The following is an 11,758-nucleotide window of genomic DNA, read 5'->3' as shown; positions in this document are numbered from 1 at the left end:
GGGTTTTCTCTTTGCAACTGAGAAATGCACCTTGCAAAGAAAGCTCCTCGTGGCGGGAAATAATGTAGCAGTGCCGAAGCGCGCGCGCACAAAATCACACCCTTGGGTTGTGACATGGATAACTTGATAGCTTTCTTCCTTATTTTTATTTTTAGGACTATTATATGAACATTAGCTGCTAGCAACAGTTAAAGCATTTAATACCAGCAATATCAATGGCCTTTAAAATACTGCAAACATTAAATTTCCAGCAACAAGTATAATGCTCAGCATCTCTCCCTCAGACTGGGCACAGAAAGCAGGGCATGGATCAGGCCACAACCCATAAGCTTTGGGTAGACAACCTGGAAGCTCAAACCTAGGAGACAATCTCTCTTCAGAAATCACAGGGAATAGCTGAACACAATCTCCTTCTACTTTATGAAGAACCTTTGGTGTGGTTACATGAAAAGCCCCTCCCCTCAAAGAGGAGTAGGGTGACTAGAGAGCAAGCACCACTCATGACTCCCACACTCTGAATACGTAATTTTTATTGTAAACTTACTCTATTATTTCTTTAAAAAGAACATCCAACCTTTAAATAGGTCTTTTCAATAAAGTTATTGTGGCCTAGTACCACCAAAACCATGGAAAGTTCATTCCCACCTCTGCATCCAATTAAAAAAAAAAATGTAAAAGAGAATGGAAACTGATCATCCATAAGACCAAGCTGAAGAGTAATGAACATGGTTCATTACAGACTGTGACTTGAGGCAACTGGAGGCTCAGTCCTCCACAGAGACACTCTGGTAGCCAACCAGAGCATCTTTATGCTGGCCCTCACCCAGGTGTTGAAGCATGTTGCCTGCCCATGCAGAGCAGGGAGCACGCCAGCCGCAGGGAGCTGGACCTGGGCTCCTGCCAGTAAGTAGAGGGTAGGGGACCATGAAGGGACCACACAAATCGGGCAGTGGCAGTTCAGGTGCCAGGCAGCCAGGGCCGGGCCCTGCTGCCCCATGCTGCAGTCCCCCCACAATCCACCCACATCTACCCACACACCCCACATGCTCCCTTTCCATCCTCCTCTTGCATACCCCACATTCCCTCAGCATACACCCTGCATGCCCAGCTGCCAGACAGGATGAGACCTGCTGGCAGGAGCTGTGGCTGCAGGGACAGCTGTCCCCACATCCTGGTTGGTGAAGGGGTCAGGGGGAGCTCTAACTGCTCTATGGTAAGAAAACCAAAGGCAAACAGCAAAACATAGGTATTTAGAACGTATTTTATTATGATAACAGACACACTTGTAGGCTTCCAAATTGCTTTAACACTGTAGATACATCAATAAAACATTGCCCATCTGATCACTGTCTCTCTATAGCGGGTTTTAATTTTAATTGCGGAGGAACATGGATTTCAGGGTATTTTACAGAGTGACTTTGGGATTTTTTTTATCAGGGATTTTTCAGTTTTCAAATAGGGAACATCAGAATTCCTGCTAGGGAGGCAAGTGGCAGGACCCTGCCTGCTCAGAGCTGGCACCTTGGACCCAGCTGGAGGTGGCTGACCTCCTGGCCAGTTGGGACCAGGAGGACATGCTTTGACAGTTCAAAGCAGGCCACCACACTGGGAACATCTTCTGGGTGACAGCTGCCCAGATGGCCAGGCAGGAGGTACACATGGCAGTAGGGCCACACAAAAGTCAACTCTGCAGCCACCGCCCACTGGCAGCCCACTGCACAGCCCACTGCAGCCTCTACTGGTTGTGCAGTCCCCAGCTGGGTCTGGTAGGTGCACAGCATATCACAGCCAGGCAGCAGCTCCCACTGCCAGACTGCTGCAGTGGGTAGAGGATGCAGGGAACTCTCAGGGCTGCTTCAGCAGTCCAGCTGACACAAAGGGTAGTGTCCCCAGGTACCAACTGGCTGGACCCCAGAAGCTCCTGAGAGAGAGTACCCTGAGCTACTTAACAGGGCAGCTTTTATATACAGCTGAAGACAGCACAGGTGCTGGCCCTAGGCTCTAGCGCCCCCCTGGCTGCAGATCTGGGATGAGCCAGGCAGGGTTATTTTGCCCCAAGTGGCACAATTTGCCCCACACCAAAGTGAATGTCTGGGCACATGTGCTGAGGCAGAAAGCCCCAGCTCTAATTTGCACCACTTCTATCTGAGCTGCTGCAAGTGCACATGCTTGTGTGTGTGGACGTGCCCTAAGAGACACTGACTGACCACTCTTTTCTTGCTAACAGGTTTACTAATGTTGGTTTTGAGAGTGAACTTTTGACATTCCTACTGCAAGCAAGAATTGCTTTTGGCACTATTCAAGGATGCTGAGACAGCTTCCCATATATCTGATGGAAAGATACTAGATTCTGCCTTCTCTGGTAGTAGTCATAAAAACAGTGTCACATGTGACCGAGGAAGATTAATCTTCCCTGCAACCCCCATGAATAGCTTATCAAAAAGTCTTGGAATCCGCAGATGAAAGAGCTCAGAAGCCATGTGCTACCCACCACAAAATGCACTTCAAATATGGTAAAAGCTAGATACATGTGGGTCTGGTTTCCTTGGGGTCCAGGGAAGTGTCACCTAGCTTTAAATAGCTTTTGCTTGATATAGTTTTGGAAGTAAGCTGTCGCAGAAATCTGTATCTAGCAATTGCATCATGGATACATTTCAAGCACGGCTTTAGAATATTGTGTTTTGTTGTTTGTTCCTATTCATTTCATAGTCCCTTTGATGAACTCCTGGTGAAGAATGAAGAAATGCTGATAAGAGTTCTGGAATACTGCCACTAGGCTTCCTGTTTTCTTCTGGGTGCAAGGTGTTGGCAATCATCTTCAAAGCACTCAATCTATGGCCATTATCAGAGAGTCTCTCAACCTCTCTCTTGTCACAGCTGCAATAGACTTGCTGTTTAATTTGGGGGTTCAGTTCTCTCAGTAAAGTGCTCTCATTTGAAGCTTTTTGTCCAGCACAACAAGAATTTGGCACTCTCCAGGGGATGATGCAAGACAAAGTTATTTAATCAGACAAAAGCTAAAATCACTCTTTTCCTTCCCTGGAGTCACCTCTACTAGTTCATAGACCAGAACTGTATTCTGGATTTCTGTCCACTGTGTTGTTGGCTGAATCATTACCTGTAGTGTGAACATCTTAAGCATGACTGACTGTCGCACTGTACAATTTTATTCTTCTGTTGTAAGCATATGCTGCAAATATCACTGCATCGAGTCACCCACTGATGTCACTTAACAATAAACCAAGAGACAAAGAAGAGGAGTGGCATCTCATTGTTCATTGGACTTCACTGCCTTGTTTTAGGCACCTTCAGAAGTAGGTACGTTTCCTAAGCAGGTGCTGCTCTTGAAGAGCCTAATTCTTAACAGACAAGGTTCCTTGGGTGAATTTGATATCTTTTATTAGACCAACCCAAGTGGTTGGAGAATAGTTATTAAGCAAGCTTTCGGGTTTAAAAACCCTTCGTCAGGCTAAGGAAGCTTCAGCATTTGGTGTGTGCTCAAGCTTCCTTAGCCTGATGAAGGGTTTTTGAACCCGAAAGCTTGCTTAATAACTATTCTCCAATGCACTCTTATCATTTTCACCAGTTATTTTCTGTTTCTTTCTTCCATGCTCAGATCCATTCATTTGACACGATGCCAACAACAGTAAGATTTCCATCAGCTTCTGATTTCCTGACCTCTCTTAGAGGGCTGGGCTAACAATAAGGTCCAAATGCCTCTTCTCCAGCTGAGTTACCCGCTTGTACTTCATACAATATAAACATTGTTTCCTTGTCAGGCAAAATACAATCCATCTTTCCGGTTGGACTGCCTTCTTCCTGGAGTGTGCTATTCTAACGCTGAATTTCCTGACTTTCATAGACGCTAGGATCAGAAGGGACTCAACAGATCATCAAGTCTGATGCCCTGCCTAGGCAGGAAAGAGGAGTCCAACCCCCTGCTCAGGCAGAAAAGAGTGCTGGGGTGAGATGACCCCAGCCAGATGCCTATTCAGCCTTCTCTTAAAGACCCCCAAGCTAGGGGAGAGCACCACCTCCCTTGGAAGCCCACTCCAAATTTTGGCCACCCTTACCGTGAAGTTCTTCCTGATATCTAGCCTAAATCTGCTCTCTGTCAGTTTGTGACCATTGTTCCTTGTTACCCCAAGAGGCGCCCTGGTGAACAGAGCATCTCCAATCCCTTGCTGTGTTCCCCTAATGAATTTGTAGGTGGCCACAAGATCACTTCTCAGCCTTCTCTTGCAGAGGCTGAAGAGATCCAGGTCCCTCAGTCTCTCCTCATAGGGCTTGTCCTGTAAGCCCCTGACCATATGAGTGGCCCTCCTCTGGACCCTCTCAAGTCTATCAACATCCTTCTTGAAGCACGGCGCCCAAAACTGGACGCAGTGCTCCAACTGTGGTCTGACCAATGCCGCATAGAAGGGAAGTATCACCTCCTTGGATCTATTTGTCATGCATCTGCTGATGCATGATAAAGTGCAGTTAGCTTTGCTGATGATTTCATCACACTGACGACTCACGTTCATCCTGGAGTCTACTATGACTCCGAAATCCCTTTCTGCTTCTGTGCTGCTAAGAGTACAGGTCCAAGGACTGAACCCTGCACTTTGCAGACTTGGCTGTTGCAGCCCCTTTTCTCTCTCTCAGCCTCTCAAAAACTACTTCAGCAAATCACAATTTTACTGCCTTTTACTTGGTTTACTGGGACTCTTCCACTTAAAGCTCCACCCTTGCTCACAGTAATGTTTATTTGCAGAGCTCTGCTCTTCTTGCATGCTATTTTACATAGCTTTTATCTTTATAAGTAATATTCAGATCTCCCAGCATGGAAGACCTTAGTTAAACTCACTGTATTTCTTCCTCACTACTTTGTTTTTTCCCCCAGACACGTGAGGAAGAGTACAGTGGTACCCAAAAAGCTTGTTTATAGCCCTCCCAACTACACAGCTCGTCCAAAAAGGTATCACCCACACATTCTTGCCTCCAAAACAGGATCTGTAATTCCTCAGGGGTCATCTCTTATGTGAGGCCCTGCAAAATTTGTTTTACCAAACAGATCACCTCTGGTCAAAAAGGCTTGTCTAGATGAGAAAGCTGCACCAGTTTCATTTATAGCCATTAAAAAAAAACAATGAACGGAAACAAATGTAACACCTTGTATAGGCACGCTTTAGTTGGTTTACAGGTACACATTTCAGTTTTGCATGCTCTTATAAAAGCATCTGCACGGGATGCATCACTGCATCTTAAAACCACTGTAGCTAAGCCAGCTATAGTTAAATTGGTATAAAACAGAAGTGTAGGCAAGGCTAAACTGATGGAAGCTTGTGCATGATGGAAATAACACTCATTACAGCCCAACATGGGGTTCAAAAGCAATTACTAGCCAAACTATTGCAGGTACTGTAGCTTCTGGATTGTCACGGGCATTCAGCATGTTTTGAAATTAAGTATTTCATTGGTGTCATCTTCCCTACTTTTTTCCCCAATTAGCTAGCAAGTATTCATTGATCTGTAAGCAATTCCTCCATTTGTACATCAGGATCCCTACATCAACAGAAAACAAAGCTAGTGTATAAGTATTCAAGGAGTCTGAGCAACAATGGGAGGGGAGTGGGGGAAAACAGCAGAGAAAACAGAGGGAACTCAAATCTTTTCATTATATGTTTTGTTAAAAAAAAAAAAAAAAAGGGGCAACATAACCAAGCCTTTTTAGGTGCTATCTGGGGAAAAAACTATTAGGCTGGCGTTTGCAGTGGAGCTGAAAAGAGGCCCAGAAATCCAATTGAAATTTAAATGGCATTTAAGGGCCCAGTTTTCTTGGGTTCCTCTCTCAACCCTTAAGTAATAGGAATTTATTAAGAAGAAAACTTGGATATAAATAAAAAAATCCCAAGAAAATCTAGCATCCTCATTTATTAGTTGTATAACGAGAAAGAAGGCACCAGTATGAACTCCTTTCTGTGAGTCCCATAGAACAGATACCATTACAACTCGTGCATATTTCTCATGAAAATTTGGAGAAGTACTTCCTAGCAAACAAGCCAAAGGGCCAATTCCCCGCCATTTACTGGTTCTCCTCCCATCTCTGCAGCCCTGAGACCTTAACTCAGTGGCGCTCCACCTTTTGGCCCATGGACCAGATGAGTGGCACAAGACCAGTCTATGGGCAAGATCAGGCCCTGGGGCCCAGCAGCATCCTCCCCTGCCCCCATGTGCTAGGACTGCACCCTGGAGCTGCCCCCTCCCACCTGATCCAGTGCACAGGGCCCAGGGCTCCCTATGAGTCTGGAAATTTGGCAGCAGGGGAGCAGTGCCACTGTTCCCTTGCCACAACATTTCCAGACCTATGGGGAGCCCCGTGGGTCAGACAACATGGGTGCTTGCAGGCTGGATCTATCCTGCAGGACCGGGGGCTGAACATCCCTGCTCTAACTCTATGCTGCCCTTACAAAGTAAAAGCAGTGGAAAAAGGTGGGGAGGCAACCCATGGCATGAGAAATGGCAGGCTTATTTGGGGGTGGGAGAAGAAACAAGTCAATATTTACTACTAATGTTAATTTGTTCAGTCCTCCTACCCAACAGACTGTAGTGTGACAGTTTGAACTGAGAAATCAAAGTAAGATATGAGAAATCATATCAAGTAGGGGGGAAAAAAAAAGCTATAGGCTGTTAAATCTGAGCAGTTAAACCCATAAATCAATTCACTCCCAAAGTGCTTGACAGCCTACATTTTTACTCCACTAGTGATACAGAAAGCAGAATATAAGGCAAGGAAGCAACTAGTATACCAATAGGAAGATGCTGACCAAGGGCTCTAGGCCCTATTAGGACTTTTCTTCAAATTACTACGGAGCTTGTAGTTTGCACAGAACAGAAGAGGCCTCAAGTTTCAGAGTGTAAGTGTCACACAGAGTAAAATGCACAGAATTCAAGATAGCCACTGCAGCAGGATGAAGGACTGAGTCCACCCAGCCCAAGACTTGAATGTGGGGCTGTAGATTAGCCTAGTATCACTCAGCATTATAAATCAAAGCCAGTAGGTGTTTCCCCCAAGTGACAGAAATACTGTACATGGCAAATTTAAGATATGAATTCAGTCTTAAGGACTCTACTAAGCTCAGCATGGTAATGAAGTGCTGCATTCACTTAACAGTCAACAGTACATGCAAAATGATTGATTAGAATAGAATGGAAGATTCCCATTGTCAGTTAGCTTTTTCTCCCTTCATATTTCAGATCAATAGAACTTTTGTTTAGCTTCCATTAAGGCAAAGAGCAAGGACTTAAAATCTGAAGAGGCTTTAAAGGCTTCGATATCAACTGCTTTGCCTACTCATATTGGTCCTTTGGGATGAAGAAATCAAGCCACCAAATTCAGTAAGCAAGGGATTTGTAGGACAATGAGAGCCTCCCCTTCTGCTTGAGAAATATCAAACATTGAAAATGCCACACACAACCCCAATTACCTATTCATTTCAAGATCATTCAGGCGAGCAGAAAGATCCTCAAGGCGGTTGATTTGTTTGTGGCACTGGCTACAATAAAACTCAAATGCCTCATCTGTGATAATGCTGTGCAGTTTCGCAGCAAGTGGATTGGCGCTAGAGAAATCACAAGTGTCATTTTAACAGGACAGAACACACCGATCTGATTTAGTTTGTGGCTTCCACAAGTTACATGGGTGTTTGAAGGCAAGAGGTGGTAGTAGATCAAGTTTTTAATGCAAGATTTGCAATAAATAATTCTGAGGCAAGTGCAACTGCAAATATTAAGTCCAAATATCACTGAATTCTTAGAAGTGCGACTGAATCACTATTTTCTTGGACTTGCTAGGTCAATGTACTCTACTGCAAGCAAATAATGATTTCCGGCTTCCTGAATGGGAATTATGCCCACTTACAACACAGTGGAATTTGGTACTTTGACTCATTGCTGACACCTGCTAAGGCTGCCATTTTGCATCAATACCTTTGATATCAGTGGAATATTAAGATCATCAGAAACACAGGCCTAACTGATATGCGACTATGATACGCTTGGGTTTGAAAGCCAGATCTCTTTGGTTGGTCATAATTACTTTCCATTCTAAAAAACAGAATTGCACTGTTGCCCTCTTGCTCTACCATAAACGGGCAGGACTTCCATTTTAGAAAGCTCAGCTTTGAAAGAAACTTTAATAAAAATAAGATCAAAGGGCTTAAGCTTTGTAACACTTCAATGTTAATTTTTCTTTTTAAAACTTAAGAGTGCATAAATGCTGGCAGAGTCAGCTTTGCTCTTGTGCTTCAGAGAGACTAGGAAATGTGAGGTCTAAAATTGTTGTTAGTGTTGGGCTATTACGAAAGGTCACTCAGCTTTTGCCCAAGTGACCCATGCAAAATTCACATTGCTAAGGAGTTCAGTGACACTTAGCAAATGAAGCCTTTTTAAGACATTGGCTAAAGTTACTATTAGTTTGATTAAAAGATTTTGAATAGCAAAATGTATATACATTGTGGGATAGACATATGCTGCACAGTCTGTCCCAGTGGAACCCACTTCTGGAAGCCAGAAACTTTAAATTACAGGGAGGTTAACAGTGGGGGAAAACAAGATGACAGAAGTTTAATTGAAAAGAGGCATAGGTAAGGGATGTGAGCATTCAGAAACAAGTTTAAGACACATGAAAAGACCAGTCAACCATAGAGCATAGATTAATACTGTTGTCAAAATGGCCTGCAGGCTGAGAGGTACTTAGTACCCAGAACACCCAGTGAAGTAACTGGGAGGTATAACACAGGCTCAGGCCCTGCACATTTTCTTCTACTGACTTCAAGGAGTTCTCAGAAGCCTCTCTCAGAACTAGGCCTGTGAGTTTCAAATGCTGATGTCTACAGTATTCTTTAACTTGCTTCAATATAGAATTAGATGTCACAGAGCTTTGTTGTTAAGCAGCTCTGAATTATTAAAGCAAATTTTATTTGGGCAATGGGATTCTGAATTTCTACTCCCCCTAGGGCTGATTTTGTTTTGCAAAAAGCATTATTCAGCGGCAGTTACTACAATTGCTATTGCTTTGCAGAACAGTTTGACAGCAGCACTCAGAACAAGGGAAATATCCATTTCAACAGAAATGAATGTTCAATTGTAGTTTCAAACTTTAAAAACAGAAATAAAATAGTTTATTTAGAGAAGTGTGTGCCTCTGAAGTTTTAGCTCAGGCATCTGATCTCAAGTGGAAGATCCAAAGATGTATTTCTCATTAATATAGGCTGCAAGATGCTCAAGTTATATAAAAATATAAATATATTCACTTTGGTAGGGGTGTGACTTATAAGATAGAGTTTCCCAGATTCCCAACCTTAGTTAAAAAAAAGTAGCTTATGAAAATGGGAATACCTCATTAGCCAACAAGGGTGTAAAAGTGTCCACAGGATTAGGTCTGCAATACCAGTGCTTTATGGGTAGTAGCTGTAATATTTTAAATATATTCCAAGCAGCAAAGTTAAACACTAGATTCCCTACCAGTTGGGTAGGTGAAGACCATTGATCTTTAACCTCATTACACATCCAAGATATCCAAATAATCCAGTTTAACAACACAGGCATCATACACCAATACTTCCATAATCACACTGCTTCCCCCTCCCCCGTCCCCCCCCCCATCTTACAGAACACTTATTTTTTACTTTTGCACTTTTTGTTCAGTACTTGCAGCACAAAGCATGTTACTAGACAAGAAAAAGGAACATAGGAAGAACCTTTAAATTTCAGTTTCCATTAATTTTTTTTTTTTTTTTTTTTTAGCAATGAGTGTCTTCTGTTACTGCATTAATGCACCCAAAGAGGTGGCAGGAGCCCAGTGGAGGTTTGTCACAAATGCAAAACAATGAAAGTTTCAATAACACATAGTGGTAGTCTGACTAGTCTTTAGGTACAAGTCTTCCTGAACTGGACCAGAAAGCATTAGTGTTACTCTTGCAATTTAGAAAAGCTGGTAGACATGACTGTTTATAAATTCAAACTGGTTCTTAAATCAAGCAGCTCAGAACAAGAAAATCCAGTACCAACTAGTACACCTTCCAGTTCAGTCAAAAATATAGCACAGCTTTACTAAATCTTTTTTATGTCAGAACATATTTAAGAAATTAGCACATTTTCTGAAAAATTCTAATATAATAAAGGGCTTTGTCTGTCTGTCCATAATGCTTTTGGCCAACTGCGCACGCAATGCCGAGAGGGCGGGTGGCGATTGGCTGTGCAGGTCCAAGTTTGAGCCACTGCCGGGAAAGTTTGTGGAGGCAGCGAACACGCCCCGGGGCTGCCTGAGCAGCAGGGCTTCCCCATGCCTCCCTGCCTGACAGTGAAGGGGGGTGTCATGGCAGCGGTGACGGTGGCAGTGGCACCCCCCCCCACCTGCCCTTGATGCCCCCCAGAACAGTTGGCAGGGAGGGAGAGGCAGTGAGCAGGGAGGGAGGGGGTCATGGTGGCAGCTGTTGTCAGGGTCAGGCGGCAGGGAGGGAGAGAGGGAAGGGAGCGGGAAGGGGCCCCCCCAACAACAGCCAGCAGGAACGGGGATGCTGCATGGGCCCAGGTGGGCACGGGGTCAGGGAGGTCATGGTGGCGGCTGTTGTCAGGACCGGGTGGCAGGGAAGGAAGGAAGGGAAGAGCTAGCAGGGAGGGGAGGGAAGGCAGGGGGAAGCCCTGCTTCGAGGTGGAGGTGGGCAGGGAGGAAGGAGCCTCCACGCGAGAAGCTGGAGGAGGCGGTGGCAGAAGGAGTCTTTATATGGCCGGCCCCGAAGGGTGAGTGGGGGGCCATGTAAACACTCCCTAAAATCCATCATTCTTGACAGGCAATTAGCTAGTCTCTAAATAAAGAGCTTAAAAAATGTACACACAATTATCAGGCAAGAGAGGTGCAAACGTACTCCTGTGGCACATTAAGGTAAAGGGAACCTTTTTTAAACAGCATCTTCTCTCAACATTTAAGTACTTCTGTGGCTTTCAGCCTAATCTCTCTCCCCAACAAGCATCTCTAACAGGTATACAGACTAGTAGTGAAAGACAGCTGAATAAGCTACATCTTCCTTCAGCAGAAGATGCTGTGATGCAGAATATTAAGGGAATCAAAACACAGGGTATACTCAGAGCTACAGTGATTCATGAATAAAACTGAATATTTCTTTGCAAGTGTTTCAGATAGCTTCCAGGCAAACAGTTACAATTCAGGTTTCATTTTGGGGTACAGAATGTGTAATAGTGCAAAAGTAGACAGACAAATGGGACACATCTCTCGTTACTGTGTTAGAGATGAAAAAATGATCTACACTCCATTCTCCCAAAGGCTGAGTGTGCATGAAAAAGAAGTGCCCTGTTCTCTGTAGGTGGTCAAAAGCCTGTTGTCCTCCTGTGTGCAAGCCCTAGGATGGCAAGTCCAGTTCCCAGGGTTAAATGAAATTAAAACTGCTAAACTCACCAGTTAAACAAAGCACCAGAGTGCTTTTCATTGCAACTAAACTATGTGCAAGTGAATTTCACAATGATTTATCCCTTCTCAGATCAATGGAATCCTGGATTGCCTAAGTTTTATTAAGGCTTTGGGAAACTCCAACACAGACAGAAAGCTGGACAGTTCAAAAAGGGGTTTTATAACTGCAAAGGCGACACTACTGAAAAAACACATTTGTGCTAGTATAGGCATCACTACCCCTGAGGGGGAAAAAACCCATTGTGTTATTTTTTCTCACAAATTTAGAGTTATTGTGTTGGTCATTGC

At 44.1% G+C, this 11,758-nt stretch overlaps 1 protein-coding gene across 1 annotated transcript in view; it reads right to left on the bottom strand.

The window, feature by feature from the left end:
- Positions 1-4,523: 4,523 nt before the first annotated feature.
- Positions 4,524-11,758, bottom strand: part of LOC102368158 (rab11 family-interacting protein 3-like) — a 133,484-nt gene continuing 126,249 nt past the window's right edge. Inside the window, exons 7-8 of the mRNA XM_025191596.1 lie at positions 7,470-7,604; positions 4,524-5,547 (exon numbers count right to left, since the gene is read on the bottom strand). Of these exons, the coding sequence (XP_025047381.1) occupies positions 5,505-5,547; positions 7,470-7,604 (178 nt within the window). The 3' untranslated portion in view covers positions 4,524-5,504. The remainder of the gene's footprint in view (positions 5,548-7,469; positions 7,605-11,758) is intronic.

The sequence above is a fragment of the Alligator sinensis genome, unplaced genomic scaffold, assembly GCF_000455745.1.
Source record: "Alligator sinensis unplaced genomic scaffold, ASM45574v1 scaffold449_1, whole genome shotgun sequence".
Lineage (NCBI taxonomy): Eukaryota > Metazoa > Chordata > Crocodylia > Alligatoridae > Alligator > Alligator sinensis.
Note: the sequence above shows the minus strand (reverse complement) of the source record. Positions and strands in the feature narration are given on the sequence as shown.